We start from the raw sequence: 18,519 nt of genomic DNA on the forward strand, positions 1-18,519 counted from the left end.
AACTTTCTAAACTTTTTTTTTTTTGCAAAAACTTAAGCCAAATCAGATATTTTACTGGAAATTCAGAAATTTTAATGTTGCTTTGAAAAATACTTTTGCATGATATTGTCTTTCTCATTACAAAAAGAAGAAATGACATCTGATATGTCAGTGGTTTGTGGGAAGCACAGGTGTTTTTTGTTTCCTTGTCTTAGGTCTTCCAAAAATCCTGCTTTGAGCTTGTTGAGATCTTCTGCTAAAAGCTTCAAGTTGTTAGGAAGTATTTGCTCATCTAAAATAGAAACATAAGTCTCAAATTATTAAATCTGGACTGTCAAAGAAGTTAATTTGTTTACATGAGATAAACCAGGTATGAATCATCATGGTTTCATTATAATAAGTTACAGACAAAAGGTCACATTGATGTGATCCAGAAAAGTCGTGTGAAACAATTCAGAGAATGTAAATAACTTACTGTGAAATATATGAGCAGAAAAAGACAAATGAGGATTATTTTTGGTTAACAAGAGCAAAGATAGCCAACTCAAAAGGATAGCCTCCATAGGGATAAAAGCAGAAATAAGAAATGACATTTTAGGTTTGGAACTTCTAATACCTTGAAGAGTTTTCAGTTGAACATTTCTACAATGATGGAATGTTCCATCAGCTCTGTTCAGTACAGAAACCAATGTGGTGGTACTGAGAATCTGAGATTTTGTTAGTTTATTGAGATATATTTGCCATAAATTTATCCACTTAAACTTCAATACAGTGGAAGTTAGAATATTCACATGGAACCATTCCCAGTCAATTTTAGAATATTTTTATAACCCCAAATCCCTTTGGCTGTCACCCTTTAACCACCATCTTATCTTTTCTTATAACCTGTAAGCAATCTCTAATCCACTTTTTTTTTGTTTTGGGGGGGCGGGTCCGGTAGTGGGGCCTGAACTCTGGGCCTGGGCGCTGTCCCTCAGCTCTTCAGCTCAAGGCGAGTGCTCTATCACTTGAGCCACAGCACCACCTCCAGCTTTTTTCTTTTTGCTTATGTGGTGCTGAGGAATCAAACCCAGGGCCTCATGCATGCAAGGCAAGTGCTCTACCACTGAGCCACCTTCCCAGCCCTCTCTAACCCACTTTATCTCAGGATTTCCCTGCTCTGGTCATTTCACATGACTGGAGTCATATACTATATTGTGTTTTGTGATGTTGTGTGTGTGTGTGCGTGCGTGCATGTATACATGTGTATGTATATACATGTCTTTTTTTTTGATCATGGAGCTTAAACTCGGCCTGGGTGCTGTTGCTGAGCACTTTTGCTCAAGGCTAGTGCTCTAGCACTTTGAGCTATAGCTCCACTTCCAGTTTTCTGGTGGTTCACTGGAGATAAGAGTCTCATGAACTTTTCTGCCCAGGCTGGCTTTGAACCTTGATCCTCAGGTCTCAACCTCCTGAACCACTGGCACCTGGCTATATCTAAGCTTCTCCACATTGTATCCTATATAAATTTTACTTTACTGAATAATATTTTAGTGTATGGACATGTCTAGTGACCTTTTGGTTATTAGTAATAATGCTGCTGTAAACAGATTTTGTATATATAAGACACTATTTGTAAAGTATGTCCACCTTACAAGATTGAAAAGATCATAAACCATAAAGTACTTAGCATATAGAAGTAAATGTTAGGTATTGTTTGATTCACAAATCAAAACTTAACATTAAAGTTCTTTTTATACAATTATTAACTGCCACACATTTTATCTGTAAAATTCAGATTTATAATACATTAACCTTGTGCAAACTCTATGCTGATCATGTATGTAGACGCTCTTCTGTCCCAAAATATTTCAAACACTTTTTCCTCTGGTATTTTTGCTCATTATGTGTCTGCTGTCTGGAGTGGGCTTTGAGATATGTGCTTGTTCTGTCCATCCTTCACATCTGTTTAAACATCTCTGAGAAGCCTTCCTGTTACCATTACCACTCTACAAGCCTTACCCTACTGCTTCAGAACACTCGTATTCATATAATTACTTTCTTGTCTTCTTTTTTTTTTTGGTAAAATGTTCTGCTTCCTATTGATTTCCCAGTATTTAGAAAAGGCCTAATAAAAAGTAGCCAGTTGGTAAACTAATTAGGAGGATAAATGGATGAACACCCTCATTCTAGGGGCAGAATTTGAATTGAAGCTACATGTAACAGAACTGTAAATTTGGAAACATGACAAAAGCTTTGGGAGCTGATAAACTACCTGAGTGTGAAGGAGAGTCATCACAGTAACTAAACAGTGCCTAACAATTCAACATACCTTTTGCTTCCTTCATGGTCTGAGAGACAGTTCTTCGGAGTGCCTGATCCACTTTATGAAGAATGTTAGCAGAACAAATTATTCTGTCTGTTTCCTGTGGGATAAAAACTTTTGTTATTGGAACAGTTTCATACAAGAAATGATTAGAATATAGGGGACTCAGCCAGGCATCGGTGGCTCACGCCTATAATCCTAGCTACTCAGGAGGCTGAGATCTGAGGATCCCAGTTCAGAGTCAGCCCCTGCAGGAAAGTCTGAGACTCTTATCTCCAGTAAACCACCAGAAAACTGGAAGTGGTGCTGTGGTTCAAGTGGTAGAGCACTCGCCTTGAGGTGAAGAGCTGACGGACATCGCCCAGGGCCAGAGTTCAAGCTCCACCACCACCACCAACAACAACAAAAAGAATGTAGCAGACTCATTGAAGGGATAATAAAAGTTACATCTGGTAATGAACTGTGGTCCCTGGCAGTATCCTGGAGAATATCTAATAACTGGCTTTTCAGGAAAGAAAAACTTGTCCAAACCTATGTGGAGCATTGGCTTATTTCTGTAGTGTAAATGTTCCCATCTTAGTATACTGCATGCTCCCAAGGAAACATCAACAGTTGCCAGTGTTCCTAATCATTCAACTGGAGGTTTTGGTCACCAGCACAAGCACAGGCTGCCAGCACCGGCTGCAAGTGGAGACCAGAAACTAAAGGCTAGTGAGATGCCAAGCCAGTGATGAAGCATTTTTACTCACTAGTACTAACCGTTCAATCTACTCACTAAGTTAACTCACTAAACGTTCAAAAGCCCATCCAAGTTATTCCTTCTTATTGGCTCCAGTCTGTACTGGAAGACTGACCTTTTGTTCCACATTGTCTTCAATGTGTTTTACTGGATTTTCCAAAGCAGTAAGCAATACATCAGTCACCTCAAGGCTATGGAGAAAGTGGGATAAAATACAGTAAGTTCTTTTATCAAACGTGTTTTTGAAAAACTTGTATTAATACTAAAGGATCTTGTGTTACACCAAACACAAATCCTTAAACAAAATACCTTTCATTTGTAAATGCAGCCACACTAGCCCCCACCCCTTTACAAAATACTCATACATTATTAAGCTTTGAAGTTAATACCTTCCCTATTAAATTCTGGACTGTAGTCCATAAAAGTCCTATCTTAATACCCAAAGAAAGATGCAATGTTTCTGAAGCATTCCAGAAAGTCTGGTTTCTGCTTATCTTCTGGATAAGGATTAGCAATGTTCTTCACTGGTCAGAGGTAAAATCCATTCATTTAATAACTACTGACCATTTTATATGAAAAATACTGTACAACTACCTATGTTAAACTGCGCTAATCTGGGAAATATTACATGATCCTTACACTTCCAAATGGATAATGTAATGGTGAGAGACAGGTAAATGAACTGAGCAAAAACCAATTTTGTGTATGGTAAGGATGAGTGACAGTAAACCAAGCACTCATTCTTATGAGTGACTGGAGAACCCAGCTGACATCCCTTAGATGGCCAGGCAGTCAGCTGAAGGATATAAGGAGGGCAGAGGAAACAGCAGGCACAAAGCCAAGAACAAGTGCCTTATGCTCATGGAAGAGAGAAAGCCAGTTGGTTTGTTAGTAGCAAGAGGGCAGGAGAACGGCAGGATGTGATACTGAAGAACTAGTAGGAGTTATCAAGACATGGAAGTCATGGTCAGGAGTTGGATTTTAATCAGAGCACAGGGAGTAGAACTTAACAGTTTGAAGTCTGAGCTCAATACATAGTCTTCTCTGTCAATGGGAAGAGCCCAGGTTTTGGAGTGAGACCCCATCAGGCCCCTTAGCTTTCTACCTGGGCTATCACTTCCCTTCCCTGGGCCTTAGTGGTTTCTCCCCTTAAGGAGTTGTGAAGTTTGGATGAGGTATATATATATAGCAGGTGTTCTAAAACACCCCTCTTACTGAGTGTGTGTGTGTGTGCGCGTGCGCGTGCGCGTGCGCGCGCGCGCGCGCGCTCGGTGGCGCCTGCTGCTATTAGTACTTCAGAGAAGCCTGGAAAAGATCGCTTTTCAACCTCCACCCCTTCAGTTACCTCATGACTATTTGGGTATAAGCATAGGCGACAGGTTTTTAAGACCCAGAACCACACTGCAGATTACGGCATGACAGAGACATGCTTTGCATCTCACTCGGGTCACTCTCGCAGGACATCCAGAAACCTAACCCACTGTTCACTCCAAAGGACACAGCCTGAACTATCCCACAAAAGTGTAGCAGCCAACTCATTATATGCTCATATGAAGTTTGTCAAGATATTACCACAAAATGGCAACCGTAACAACTTATTTTGATGAACTTTACAGTCACTTATACACAATTTTTGTTTGGGGTATGTTAATTTTATAAAATTTTATATTTAAAAAAAGTGACCTGACAACTAAAAATTTTGAGGAATGAGCTTTTAAACACCAGCTTTTAAAAACTGGGAAAATGTGGACAACATACTTTGAGAACTGTCTATCCAAGACCATATAACTTCTAACCAACATTCCTGTATTCATTTGCATCAGAAACATTTGTGTGTGTGTGTGTGTGTGTGTGTGAGTCATGGGGCCTGAACTCTAGGTGTTGTCCCTCAGCTATTTAGCGAAAGACTAGCACTCTACCACTTGAGCCACAGTGCCACTTTTGGCTATGTGGTGCTGAAGAATCAAATCCAGTGCCTCATGCATGCACGGCAAGAACTCTACCACTGAGCCACTTTCCCAACCTCAAGCAATTATTATTATTATTTTTTTTTTGCCACTCCTGGGACTTGAATTCAGGGCCTGGCCACTGTCCCTGAGCTTCTTTTCCTTGAGACTAGCACTCTACCACTTGAGCCACAGCGTGACTTCTGGCTTTTTTTTAGGTACGTGGTACTGAGGATGGAACTCAGGGCTTCATGCATGCTAGGCAAACACTCTACCATTAAGCCACCTTCCCAGTCCTACATCAGATACATTTAAGTGCTGCTACCATACTGATGAGGCAAATGGACATTTCCATCATTAATGAAATTTCTTTTAGAAATGTGTTGCTGTACAACTGTGGTGAATGGAGCATCAGACCCCAGAACCTGTGAATCTCACATATGTCTATTAGCAAAGTTACTACTACAGTTCTAAAGCAAATCATGATCCAGCATCAATTCTTAGGAACGTTATTTTTGCTAGGCTAGATCTTGAACCCAAGGCCTTACACAGGCTCAGCAAGTGCCCTACCACTGAGCTATACCTGCAGCCCAGAGATTTCTTTCTGTAAGAAAACCACCAGGGGGGGGCTGGGAAGGTGGCTCAATGGTAAAGTGCTTGCCTTGCATGCATGAGGCCCTGGGTTCGATTCCTCAGCACCACATAAGCAGAAAAGGCGGGAAGTAGCACTGTGGCTCAAGTGATAGAGCGCTAGTCTTGAGCTGAAGAGCTGAGGGACAGGGCCCAGGTCCAGAGTTCAGGCCCCACGACTGACAAAAAAAAAAAAAAAGAAACCACCAGGCACTCTATTTAGACTGTTGTACCTTGGCAAGAGTATCAAAGATGTATTCTATTTATCATTTGCCTGGGACCTCATGGAGAAGTTACATTCTTGATAGTTACTGTACAAACAAACGTGGGTTCAGAACCCAGCAGTTACAGGTTCACTGACTCTGGACAAAGTGATCTTTTGGAATTCAGTTTGCTCTTCTATACAACACTATGGGGTCTGGGTGTGGATCAGCTAAGCCACCATGGTTGATCATTTATTCAGTGTGCCTAACACACACAATCACCAGGGAAGAATGGTTTGAGTTGGTAGGGTGCTTTGAGTAGGATACCTGGCCTCCATAGAACATGCTGGACTCTGAATTGTGAAGCTGTTGTGTTCCCAAGCATTTTTCCCAGGGTTAGGTTTTTCTATCTTTTTTCCCATCAGGTGGATGGTCTCGTTAGGCACTGCCCTCGGTCTCTGGCAATTTCTCTGCAAACAGGTCTCCAAAGGACAATCTAAATAGAGCTGGCAAAAGCCTAATGAATCTGAAAACAGTTTTAAATGACCAAATGTGAAACAGATACATACATATATACATACATGTATATCAGATAAGATAAATCATCCCTTTTGCAGCAGGACAAATTCCACTTGTAATATTGAATATCTAACCTTTAATATTAAATCCATAGACTTCCTAAATGCAACAAACTCTCTCTAAAGACAATAGTGATTGTGTGTGTGTATGCCAGTGTGCCAGTCCTGGGACTTGTACTCCCAGCCAGGGCACTGTCCCTGAGCTTTTTTGCTCAAAGCTAGTGCTCCATCACTTGAGTCACAGCTCCTCTTCTGGAATTTTTTTTTTTTGGGGGGGGGAGTTAATTGGTGATAAAAGCATCACAGTCTTTCCTGCTCTTGAACTTGCTTCGAACCACCCTCCTCAGATTTCAGCCTTCTGAGTAGCTAAGATTCCAGGCATGAGCCAGACACCTGGCATGACAGTAATTTTTTTTTTCTTCTGTTGGTCGTGGGGCTTGAACTCTGGGCCTGGGCACTGTCCCTCAGCTCTTCAGCTCAAGGCTAGTGCCCAACCACGTGAGGCACAGCGCCACTTCTGGTTTTCTGGTGGTTTATTGAAGATAAGAGTTTCATGGACTTTTCTGCCCAGGCTGGCTTTGAACCGGAATCCTCAGATCTCAGCCTCCTAAGTAGCTAGGATTACAGGTGTGAGCCACCGGCACCCGGCTGACAATAGTAATTTTAAAAATATGAATAAATCTAATCATGCACAAGGAAGAAAATATTTCAATTACATTTTCGAGCCAGTTGGTAGACTTCATATCTCATACTTTGATAATAAAAGTTGTCATCTAAAACCAAAAGCAAAGGTCTGGAAATGACAGTTTTTGCCAAGACGTAGCAAGACTGGGCCTCAGATACTACTGGAATTACCAAATCTTGATCCTTTAAGCAGGTTATGAAATCTTCCCACATGGCTTCAGCAATGTTAGCTGGGGCAGACATTTGACCTCCATTAGTGACAACTATCAAGAAGCATTCCAGATACTTCAACAGTTCCTGTCGAAGTGTCTTCCATTGAGATGGCTACAAAAAATGGAAGAATAGGATCTTACATTAGACTATGTCTAGTAAGGGTGGTTTTATCTGAGTTCACTTGCACCCTGCCCTCTATGCCGTTATCCATAGACACCTTGTTTGTCCTGGTTTCTTGTCTTCATATATCCTTTGCCTTCTGCCTGGAAAATTTTTATCCAAAGCTCCCAGTGCTATGTGGAACCTTTCTGACTCAACATGCAGAAGAGAATTCAGCCCTTCCCTTTCCTATCAAGACACCCCACTCTATACATAGTCTGTCTCCACTCCAGCAGGACTAAGGTTTTGAGGCCTGTGTGCTCTCTTATCTCCCTGCCAGGTCACCAGTTCACTGTATACCTAGCCTCCAGCTAAGTGCTTAGCACCTAACAGGTGCTTCATAAATGTCTTATTACATGAATGAACAACTGGGGAAATAAAGAGAGCTAACTGCTGTGTAAGAAAAAGGGGAGCCAAGGTCAATATCTTGCTGAATTAAAACAACCAAGCTAAGATAAAATGGTGCTGGTTTGAACCTGAATTGCCAAAAGGCAGTACACAGCAAGGTAAGTCAATGAAAGTTCCCTGGGTCAAGGCAGGATTGGGAAGGATAAAGGAAGCCAACTGTGGGGAAGAAAGTAAGTGGCTTGAGAACACAAGCAATCTTACATTGGTTATGGGCTGCAAAGAATAGTAGAAGGAAAATACAAGGACAGGAGACAGATCTCTCTCCTGCCTGTCCAAGCCTTACTAAGATCACACTACATACAAAACATCACCTGTACATCCTAAAAAGCAAATAGGTATCCCTCCATAAAAGGTGAGATTTTCTAATTATGGTAGCCAACTGATCCCCATGCCTCTAGAGAAAGAGTGAAAAGCATACGTTAATAAAAAAAGCGAGGGATAAATACAAAATATAGCAAGTGACAACTTTCAGCTTTCTCCACACTGGTAAAAATATCATTCAAGTAAATCCTGTGCCACCCTGATGTATCTACCTCACAGTTAACCAAGAACGAAAAGGTCCAGAATTTTTCCACACGCTAAACACTGCATCGGTGCATGTACACTCAGTCTCACCATATTTGATTTGCATATGCGTGAATTCATCCACACTCAGGCACTGACCAATAAATTGGCTATGGCAGAATCTTTTAGCGATCTTTTTACTGCTTGAGGAGGAATTTGCCAAGAGATTAACTGGCGTTTATCTGACTAGGAGGGGGATTTCCGCTTTGCCTCCACCGAATTCAGCTTAACTGCCCTGAGACACCTGTAATCTCAGCTGCCAGAAAGGCTCAGCCGATCTTTATTTTTGGGCTTGAACTCGGCCTGGGCGCTGTCCCTCAGCTCTTCAGCTCAAGGCGAGCACTCCACCGTTTGAGCCACAGCGCCACTTCCGGTTTCCGAGTGGTTTATTGGAGATAAGTCTCAAGGACTTTCCTGCCCAGGCTGGCTTTGAACTGTGATCCTCAGATCTCAGCCTCTGGAGTAGCAAGGATTACAGGCGTGAGCCACCGGCGCCCGGCCTAAACCAGGAGTTGAAGTCGAACCTGGGAAACAGACCTGGTTTCAAATAAAAAACGACCCCCCCACCCCCGCGCCCGCGCAGACTGTGCAGCGCACCCACAAACGCACCACTCCACGGCGGTGCACCGAGCCTTCCCGGGAGCCAGCTCCCCGTCCTCCCGTCCGTCCTCCGCGGTCTGGCCTGCATTTCCAGGCACTGCCCAGCCCAGGCCCCAACTCCCGCAGCCAGGCCCGGCGGGCCCCGCGACCCCAGCCCGCCCCGCCCCGCCTGGTGCTGACCGGCGGCCGCGCGCCCGTCCCGTCCTGGGGCGCCTCGGGCAGGACGTCGTCGTAGGAGAGGACGCCCACCGCCCAGCCCCGCTCCTGCCGCAGCTGGCGGGCCAGCGCCCGCGCGAAAGTCGACTTTCCCGCCGCCGGCAGGCCGCAGAGGACGCAGAGCCCCGGCGTGCACGGCCCCTCGCGGTCCGTTCCCCGGGCCTCCGCGGCCGTCATAGCGCGGCGGCAGGCGCGCGCGCATGCGCATATGCATACCTGAGGTATTGCTGCGCCCTCTGGCGGCATAGAGGAGGAAAAGCGAAGCTGCGGGTCCAGACCCGGTGCTCTTGACTGGCTTTGTTTAGCTTTCGCGTGTTTTGAGAAAGGGTCTACAGTGCAGGATGGCGCTGGACTCGAGATCTTCCTGCCCCGGCCTCATGAGAGAGCTGGGCGTTCAGGGTTCTACACCACACCCTTGCTGGTATCTTTTTAAATACCAAGGTTTGGACTCCGGGCGCTTCACCTGCTGGGAGGTTCTCTACCACTCGAACCATATGCCTAGTAGTTGTTGCGTTACGTTCTAGGTAAGAGCTCATATTTTCTCCATGGTGGACTCAAACCGTGTCTTTCTACCTTAGCCTTCCAAATAGCTGATATCACTACCCCCAGCTTATTACCCGAGATGGGTCTTACTAACTCAAGGCCGGCCTTTAAGTCTGACCCTTCCAATCTCCGCCTTCAGAGTACCCGAAATTAAAACTGTCAGCCACTTTGCCTGGTCTGTTTTATTTCTGTATGTGGGTGTTTAGTTGTTGATTTTTTTTGTTTTATCGTCTTTGCTCCTTTCCCAAAGATCAATTGATTACATTCATGTAGGCTTAATTTTGGGCTCATTTATTCATCGATCTGCTGCTCTTTCCTCAATCCCAGTCTTGATTACTGTAGCTTTACGGTTAAGTCTTGATTTCCCAGTGTCAGTCCTCCAACTTTTTTTGAAACTGTCTTAGCTCTTCTAGGTCATTAGCCTTTTCCACATAAACTTTATATTGTTGGTATTCACAGAAAAACTTGATGGGACTTGTGATTATACTGAATCTATAGATCAAGTTGGAAAGACCACCACTGAGATGTGGTATATTGACAGTATTACATACTGTTGTCCTCCATTGCTATCGATGGATTTGCATTTGTGGATTCAACCAAGATTAAAAAAAAAAATCAAGAAAAAAGGTAGTGTGTGACACAGGCCCACAGACCCAACCACTTAGGACATCATGAGTTTGAGGCCAGTTTGGGAAAAGTGAGATACTATCCCCAAAACTAAGAGAACAAAGGTCTGAGGCATTGGCTCAAGTGGTAGTGTTTGCCTAGCAGATGCAAGGCCCTAGGTGAAAGTTACCCACAGAAAGGAGGAAATACAGAACTGAAATAACTTAGCACAATTTTACAACCAAACACTTTCTTTTTTAAAAAATATTTTTTAATGTGGTACTGAGGAACTGAACCCAGGGCCTCATGCATGCTAGGCACTCTACCACTAAATCACATTCTCAGCCCCAACACCAATATTTCTAGGTTCTATATTAGACCTTTGGTTGCTTCCTTCTTGTTTTTGGTAATGACGGGTTTGAAGTCGGGTCATGCTTGCTAGCCAGGTGTTCTACCATTAGCTATGTTTCCAGCCCATTTTTGAGGAGGTGAAGGGGAAGTTGGGCATTGTACCTGAGCTTTTTTTGCTCAAAGCAGGCTATGTACATCTTGAATAACAGCTCCACTTCTGGCCTTTCAGCTTACGGTGGAGATAAGAGTCTCAGCTAGCTTTGAAATATGATCCTCAGATCTCAACCTCCAGAGTAGCTAGCATAACTGGTGGGAACCCCTGGTAGCCAGCTCCAGCCCTTTTACTGAAGGCTGGAATTCTTGGTTATTTTTTAGATACGGTTTTTCTTCCTGCCCCTTGTGCATGGGTCACAGTATCATTACTTTATGATTCCTTTCATAGCTCATAGCTTGATGACAGGCAAGCTCCACAATGCCTAGATTCTTCCGTTGAGACTAAGGGCTGGCCAATCCTGTAATCCGCCTGACTTAAGCCTCCTATGTAACTATGATGACAGGCATGCACTCAGTATGTTTGCCCAAATATTGAGAAGAGGGTCTCAATGTACACCTGGTCTGGTCTAGAAATGAGATCCTCTTAATCTTAGCCTTCTAAATAGCTAGGATGATAGTCTATCTTCAAATCTTGATAAATTCCCCCATCATACATTCTGATTACCTATATAAGAAAATATGTATCATTTTTTCCCCTTTCAACAAGGTAAACACAAGGAAGAAAGTTATTTTGTTAGCTTCTTTTTAGATGGAAGATAAACTTGAATGAAAACATTAAGTGAATAGAGCATTCAACAGGAATTGGTACTAGGTGATGGACACAATAAAGTTCCGAGACAAAACCAGACTATAGGCGAGCAAAAGTCATTATCTAGAGATTATAAGACTGCGAAGTCGACATTTCACTTTTCTATAAATGTCCTTTTCCTTTTTAAAAGACGTTGACACTAGGCACAGAAGCCTCTCTAGGAAGAGGCGCAGAGGTGGGGCTGTGAGGCCCCGACTCAGCTTTCTATTCTGGGCCGTATCTAGAAAGCTAGCCGCAAGTTCCACGCGCTTCCACGGTTTCCCTAATCCAACGCTCCAAGGTCGTCTTCAGGTCTGTTTAGAATCTATTTCAAACGACACTCGAGGCGGCTTTTCTCGCATTCTCGGATGGCGCCGGAGCGCAGAAGTCCCGGCGCAGGCGCAGTGTCGACCCCTCCGGTCGCCGGCGGTGCCCACCCGACCCCGGCGGCGCAGGTTCCCTCCCGAGGCAGCGCGGCCTCAGTCGGGCCGCAGCCCCGGGCCAGTCCCCCAGGGAGCGAGATGGCCCCGGGGTCCCGCGGCCGCGGGCCAGCTCCGCCTCCACCTCGGCACCGAGGGCGGAGGGAGGACGGGCAGTGAAACCACAGCCCGAGCCCACGGCCGCCACCGTCAGCCTCGCGACCGCCGCTCACACACCGCACACCGGAAGCTGGAAGGATCCAGCACCCACTTCCGGGTCACCCGGTCAGGAGGGGGTCCCGCAGTCGCGTGGGACAAGGAGACCGTCCCTACCCGGCCACCCCGGCGCCCCGCGGCGCCCACCCCGCCCCGTGTACTCAGCACCCGTCGTCCGCCTCATCAGCGCCTCCGCCAGCGCCAACGGCCAGAAACCGTCCCCGGCGCGCGCGCGACGCACCGCGCCTGCGCCCGGCTCCGAGGCAGGTGAACGGCCGTCCGCGCGTGCGTCCGCCCCGAGCCCCTGCCACTGCAGACTTGGAACCCAGACGCTGAATCCGGCGGCGGCGCATGCGCGTATCCGCCCGCCGGGTCTCCGCTCTGGAGTTGAAACTGGAAGCAGCCGGAAGTCGTTGTGCGTCCTCACGTCCACTCTGCACGGACCGAAACTCAGGCCCAGGAAGAGAGGTTCCGCGATTGGCTTGGGCTGGAGGCGCGATGGAGACCGGCACCGAGGACTCGGCGCTGCTCGGCGACCCGACGCTGACCTCCTCCTGGGATGCAGAAAGCGGGGCGCCGGCGCCGAGCCTTCTCACCCGGGCTGGTGTCGGCGCCTCGGACCTGGACTGGGAGGAGCTGCTGGCGCCGCCTGCTCCGGGGTGCGCGGGGCCCGCGGGGACGGGGGTTGCGGCCCTTGATCGGCGATAACCACGCGTCTGGGGACCCGTGAAGGCGGGGCGGGGGGAGGATCGGGGCCGCGAGCGGAGCCGGGGCCGCCAAGTGGGGAGAGCCCCGGGGGCCGCACGGCCCGGGGCCCAGCCGGACCGGCAGCGGGAGGGAGATGGGGTAGGCTGCAGGGCGACCGCAGCCGGGAAGCCGGGTTCTAAGGATCCCCCTGTGTCGGTCAGAATTTGTCTGGGCTACTTCACCAGAATGAACAAAACCCTCTCCTCTGCAAATAAAGCCCAGCCACGGAGGACCACGTCGATTTTACTTAGAAAACGGCGTGTGCACACAGTAACTGACCAGTAAATGTATTTAGTTAACAATTAAATCGCAGGTTTTAGTGGAATGTCCATATCCAGGAAAACAGAAGGACTGCATTAATATCCGGAGCCTTCTGAGTTCTCTTTTGAGCATCTGTGTGTAACGATTAGGAAGGTGCTTGAGGTGGTTAGAGGAAAAAAATTATACAAATGACCAAATTAGAAGATTGCTTTTGTAATAATAAAAACTTTTTTCTTTTCTTTTTTTAAGAGTGCGGTGTATGTGCCTTGTCTGTTTTACCTCTCATTTACAGAGTGGGTTATGAATACTGCTCAGAAAAGAAAAAAAGATGTGTAATGTTTCCTAATCATTTTCCTTCTCAGCCAGGATCTGGTGAGTTTGAAGAGCAGCAGCCCCCAAAGTGAACACCCCTGCTTCCTTTACCTGAATTGTGACCCTCATGGAGGTGAAGAAGTCCTTTCTGTTGGCATTGTAAGTTCAGCAAGGAATATGGAAGTATACTTAGGAGAAGAGTACTGTGGAACCAGTAGGGGCAAGAATATCTGCACTGTCCTGGATAACAGGTTTGTGACTTATCCGAGCCAAAATGTTCTCAGCTTTTTTCTTCAGCCTTGCAATACTTGAGTATCTGACATCAGTGACAGACATCAGGGGCAGAAAATTAAACACATGCCAGTAAGCATAAAATGTAGACCCTTAGGCCTCTTACAGTCTAGATCAGCCTTGTTTTTCATTGTTGTTTTGTTTTTGTTTTTAAAGGATGTTGGAAGTGAATTGGTAATCGTTGGGAGGACTTTAATTCGAAGGAAGATGGGGAAAAGTGTTTCTTGTCTTCTTTAACTTATAGTGGTCTGTCTTCTGAACATTAGTCTGAAATATTGAACAACTTTTAGGAAACATTATAAATGGTGTAGGAATCTAAGACTTACCTGTATAAACCTACTTGTTAGCCTGTTATAAAGCTTACTATTTGCTATTTTCTTATTGGCCTCATTGAAAGATTCCTCCTCAGTCTTTCCTTAGTATAACTTAAAATATACACTTTTATGTCCTTGTATGTTGGAAATAATAACCATGCCTATTGAGCTTTAAAATAGGCTTTGTGCAACATCACTACATATGCTTTCTCATTCAATCCTAGTGTGGCTAATAAGTGTATATAGTAATATGTAAGTAGATGGAGTAAGGACCCCAATACTCCCTGCTTGACTAGGAAAGAGGAATTTCAGAATTAAAGTGTTGTCCTGGAAAAACTTATTTTTAAATGTAAATACTAAAAGTGACAATGGTTGAAAGTAAAGAGAAATTCTTTTTTGTTTTTAGTGAACATGAAAAGATTATTTTGTACAAAAAGTATTTAAAATTGGAATCTTCCACACATTCTTGTAAAATAAAGGTAAGTCATTAACCAAATCTTTAAATTCATTTAAATTTTAAATTGTTTTTGTTCAATACATTCTTTTCTGTTGGTTTGACAGTACAGTTAAACTGGTTCCCAGTTTTAGTTCAGAAATGCTTAGTAGATGTGTGAACTATGACCATTAGAGGGCTAGGGAAATAGCTTAGAGGTAGAACACTGACATGTACACTTGATATCCTGTGTTCCAGCCTCACCCTGTAACACACACACACACAAAATAGTAATATCAAAGAAACAAAAATTACTGTCATAGAAGACAGAAGAGCCTTGTTCCAAACTTGACTTTTATTCACTGTTTCCTTTAACAAGTTAGAAAGTCACCCCTAAATTTACCTTCTTTGTATGTAAATCAGCCAGCTAAATTAGTTTATCTGACAGTCCCATACAACATCCGAAAGACTGGATTATGTTTAGAGTTTCAGTAAATGTAGTATGGACAAGTGGACAGCATTATTATTTTCAATTACGTTATAAAAGATTGGAGTATGTTAAAGTCTACAGATATGGCTCATCTTAAATTATATGAGTAAAACTTTAATTCCCTATTTAATTTTATGTCATATTTTTGTTGTTGTTTTGTTGGTTGTGGGGCTTGAACTCAGTGCCTGGGTGCTGTCCCTGAGCCTCTTTGGGCTCAAGGTTAGCGCTATACCACTTGGGCCATAGCACCATTTTTGGTTTTTGAGTGGTTAATTGGAGATGAGTCTCACGGGGACTTAACTGCTCGGGCTGGGTTTGAATCATGCTCCTCAGATCTCAGCCTCCTGAATAGCTAAGATTACAAACATGAAACACTGGCACCTAGCTTATAGTTTGAAAGCTATTTATTTTGTTGGTTTAAGCCTCATGATGCATTGGAATTTTTTCCAACTCTTAAGACAACCTTAAAATACATTTGATATTAATTTTTACTTTAAGTCTTTCATTTTTTTTTGTGTGTGCCAGTACTTGGGCTTGAACTCACAGCCTTGCCCTGTTGCTTGGCTTTTTTGCTCAAAGCTGGTAATCTTATCACTTGAGCCATACCTCCAGTTCTTGAAGTTTAATTTTTAGTTTTTTTTTTTTGGTTGGTCGTGGGGCTTGAACTCTGGGCTTGGGCACTGTCCCTGCGCTCTTTAGCTCAAGGCAAGCGCTCTACCACTTTTGCCACAGCACCACTTGCAGTTTTCTAGTTGTTTATTTGAGATAAGAGTCTCACGGACTTTCCTGCCTGGGCTGGCTTTGAGCCGAGATCCTGAGATGACAGCCTCCTGAGTAGCTAGGATTACAGGTGTGAGCCACTGACGCTCGGCTTTAATTTTTAGATTCTTGAATACTCTACTCTTGCTTTGGTAATGCCAAAATGTGATCTTAAGTGATAACTAATTTTAGTATTGTTTCCTGGAACTTTCTTGTTTTGTAATAGTTACTGTCCTTTGGTGAAAAGCAGTGTGTGTTCCTCAGTAAAGTTGTGGTACAAATGAGACCAGTATCATCAAATTCATCACGAAGCACTCACACTTTAGGATCAAGGATAGACCTCGACAATATCCAAACCATAATGGAGTCCATGGGATCAAAGTTATCACCTGGAGCTCAGCAACTGATGAATATGGTTAGGTTTCAGCAGCAGGTAAGCAGAAATGAATTCATTTCCAGATAGCACTGAAGTTTCAATAAATGTTCTTTAGTATTTAGCAGTATATTTAACAAAATTTCTGTGATTATCTTATTTCAGTTTTGCAAAAATCACATTTTGCAGACTTCCCACCAACAGAATGCTTTTTGACTGCAGATCCTTACTTTTTCTTTTTGGTCGGTAGTGGGGGTTGAACTCTGGGCCTGAGCACTCGCTGTCCCTCAGCTCTTTAGCTCAAGACTAGCACTCTACCACTTGAGCTATAGCGCCACTTCTGGTTTTCTGGTGGTTTATTGGAGATAAGAGTTGCACGGAATTTCCTGCCCAGGCTGGCTTTGAACTGTGATCCTCAGATCTCAACCTCCTGAGTAGCTAGGATTTCAGGTATGAGCCACTAGCGCCCAGCTTGGATCCTCACTTTTTTTTTTAATGAGTTTATTAACTTACTCATTCTGCAAGTCCACAAGTTTTAACCACCTTCTCGGTGAGCAGGGCACTAGTTTGAAGGCTCAGAGATGGTCAGCCAGTCTATAGCCTGTCTATACTGCATTAAACAGTTTAAATCACATAAGTTGGGAATGATGGGTAGATTTAAAAAGGCATTTTATAAGTGACATTTTATCCAAGCCATTAAGAAAGATGGGGTTGGGCAAATTCACAGGAAGGGTGACTGTTCTAGAGATATGTCATGGATGGAATCTTCTGTACTAGAAGAAATAATATAACTAGGAAGTGACTAGGAGTTCTTTTTTTTTTTCCCTTGAGTAGATAGATAGATTAGCAAAGTTTAAAATAGATTCTCTGAGATCATGGAGAACTTTGGACGCTATTTTAAATCTATAAATGTTGTTGACCTGTTTATGACATTTTAGGGTGACAAAGGAGGAGGCAACAATGCTAATAAGAAATGTACTTATTACCTTGCCCATGTAATTGTAACCCCTCTACGGTATTTTCACAATAAAATAAAAAAAAGTATTGTGGGAGAAAAAGAGAGTCACAGTGAAATTTAAGTTTGGGGGCAGAATCACTTGGGGGAAACAAAAGGAATTTAATTTGGGAATGTTGAGTTTGAACTGTGACTAGGACATTACTTGGAAGGAAGTTAACTGCATCTGGGAGCATAGGATTGGGGAGGTAGAGTGAAACTCTGGAAGTGGCTGCCAGGTATGAGAGATGGGCTCACAGTGGAAATGTTTCAGAAGGAGAGACAGAAACTAAGAAGAAAGACCTTTGGGAAGTAGCTATGTTTGGTAGAATGTGGGGAAAGGAGTAGGGATCCAGAAAAGCCAAAGACAATGTATGATTAAGTAGCAAGAGAAAGGCTTTGATGTCAAAAATGATTCTGAAGTTCCTGTCCTGTCACTTTTTAGTTCTGTCTGTTTGGGAAGGTTCAATTTATTTTTAATATGAATTTTCATGTTAAAATGCATCTTGTGAATTTTAAATATACAGATCACAGGATTACTGTGGAAATATAAATAATTCAAATAGAGAACTTAAAAGCACAATAGGGTTTACAGGTATTAGCACTAGTACTGGAGTAGCCAGAGTAGAGAGAAGCCAGAAGAGTCTCCTTCCTGCTGCTGTTTCACTGGATACCTCGGTCATTTCTCCCTTGGTCCTTCTGCTCAGCTACATTTCCATCCTTGACTTTTCAACCACATGAGCCAGCTGTAGATGGGCTTCATCCCTCGCTGCTTCTCTTGGCGCTGTTCAGAAGCTAGCTTTCAGGAATTGATAGTTTTAAATAGTCATGCCTTGGTGAGTCTCATGCAAATTATAGTTTGAAAATAGCTGTTAGTAGAAGATTTCAAAAAGGAAAAACTATTGAAGGGCTTTGGAAACAATTAGAGGAGATAAATTAATTAAATATAACTAGTTCACAGACTTCTATCTCTTAACACCTTGACTTTGGAAGGGACTGAAATTTGATGGTAAACTTTTGAGTTGTGTTACAGTTTTATGGTGTTATTGTGTAAATGATAATACAAGTGTTTTTCCCATTGGAACTCTGTTCCCCAGAGTGACCAGGCGTGTATCCTGGCTTGCTGTCTGGATGTAGCAGTGCAGGGCCTCTCCTGCAGCCGGCGCTCAGCTTCCCACTGTGAACACTGCAGCCGGGGCTTCGGCAACTCACAACTGAGCGTGTCATGTCTTATTTTCTGAAGCACTCTATACATTTTCCATGACTGCATTTTGTGTTCTTGTTTGTTTTGTTTTTGGTGAATTTCTTTTTTTTTTTTTTGGTCAGTCTTGGGCTTGAACTCTGG

The 18,519-nt window shown here is 43.9% G+C and overlaps 2 protein-coding genes across 2 annotated transcripts in view; one reads left to right on the forward strand and one right to left on the reverse strand.

Annotated features, from left to right (window-relative positions):
• Positions 1–12: 12 nt before the first annotated feature.
• On the reverse strand, positions 13–9,409 carry Pstk (phosphoseryl-tRNA kinase). Its single transcript, XM_013021927.1, has 6 exons — positions 9,189–9,409; positions 7,097–7,388; positions 6,130–6,328; positions 3,139–3,214; positions 2,291–2,384; positions 13–271 (listed from the first exon to the last, which is right to left on the reverse strand). Exons 1-6 carry the CDS (start codon positions 9,399–9,401, stop codon positions 72–74), a joined length of 1,074 nt encoding a protein of 357 aa, XP_012877381.1. The 5' UTR covers positions 9,402–9,409; the 3' UTR covers positions 13–71.
• Positions 9,410–12,441: 3,032 nt separating this feature from the next.
• The window catches only part of LOC105989748 (chromosome unknown open reading frame, human C10orf88), a 14,744-nt gene continuing 8,666 nt past the window's right edge, over positions 12,442–18,519 (forward strand). The window contains exons 1-4 of the mRNA XM_013021925.1: positions 12,442–12,859; positions 13,571–13,771; positions 14,532–14,604; positions 16,034–16,240. Coding sequence (XP_012877379.1) covers positions 12,552–12,859; positions 13,571–13,771; positions 14,532–14,604; positions 16,034–16,240 — 789 coding nt within the window. The 5' untranslated portion in view covers positions 12,442–12,551. The remainder of the gene's footprint in view (positions 12,860–13,570; positions 13,772–14,531; positions 14,605–16,033; positions 16,241–18,519) is intronic.

Source organism: Dipodomys ordii, unplaced genomic scaffold (assembly GCF_000151885.1).
Source record: "Dipodomys ordii isolate 6190 unplaced genomic scaffold, Dord_2.0 Scaffold58, whole genome shotgun sequence".
Classification (NCBI taxonomy): domain Eukaryota; kingdom Metazoa; phylum Chordata; class Mammalia; order Rodentia; family Heteromyidae; genus Dipodomys; species Dipodomys ordii.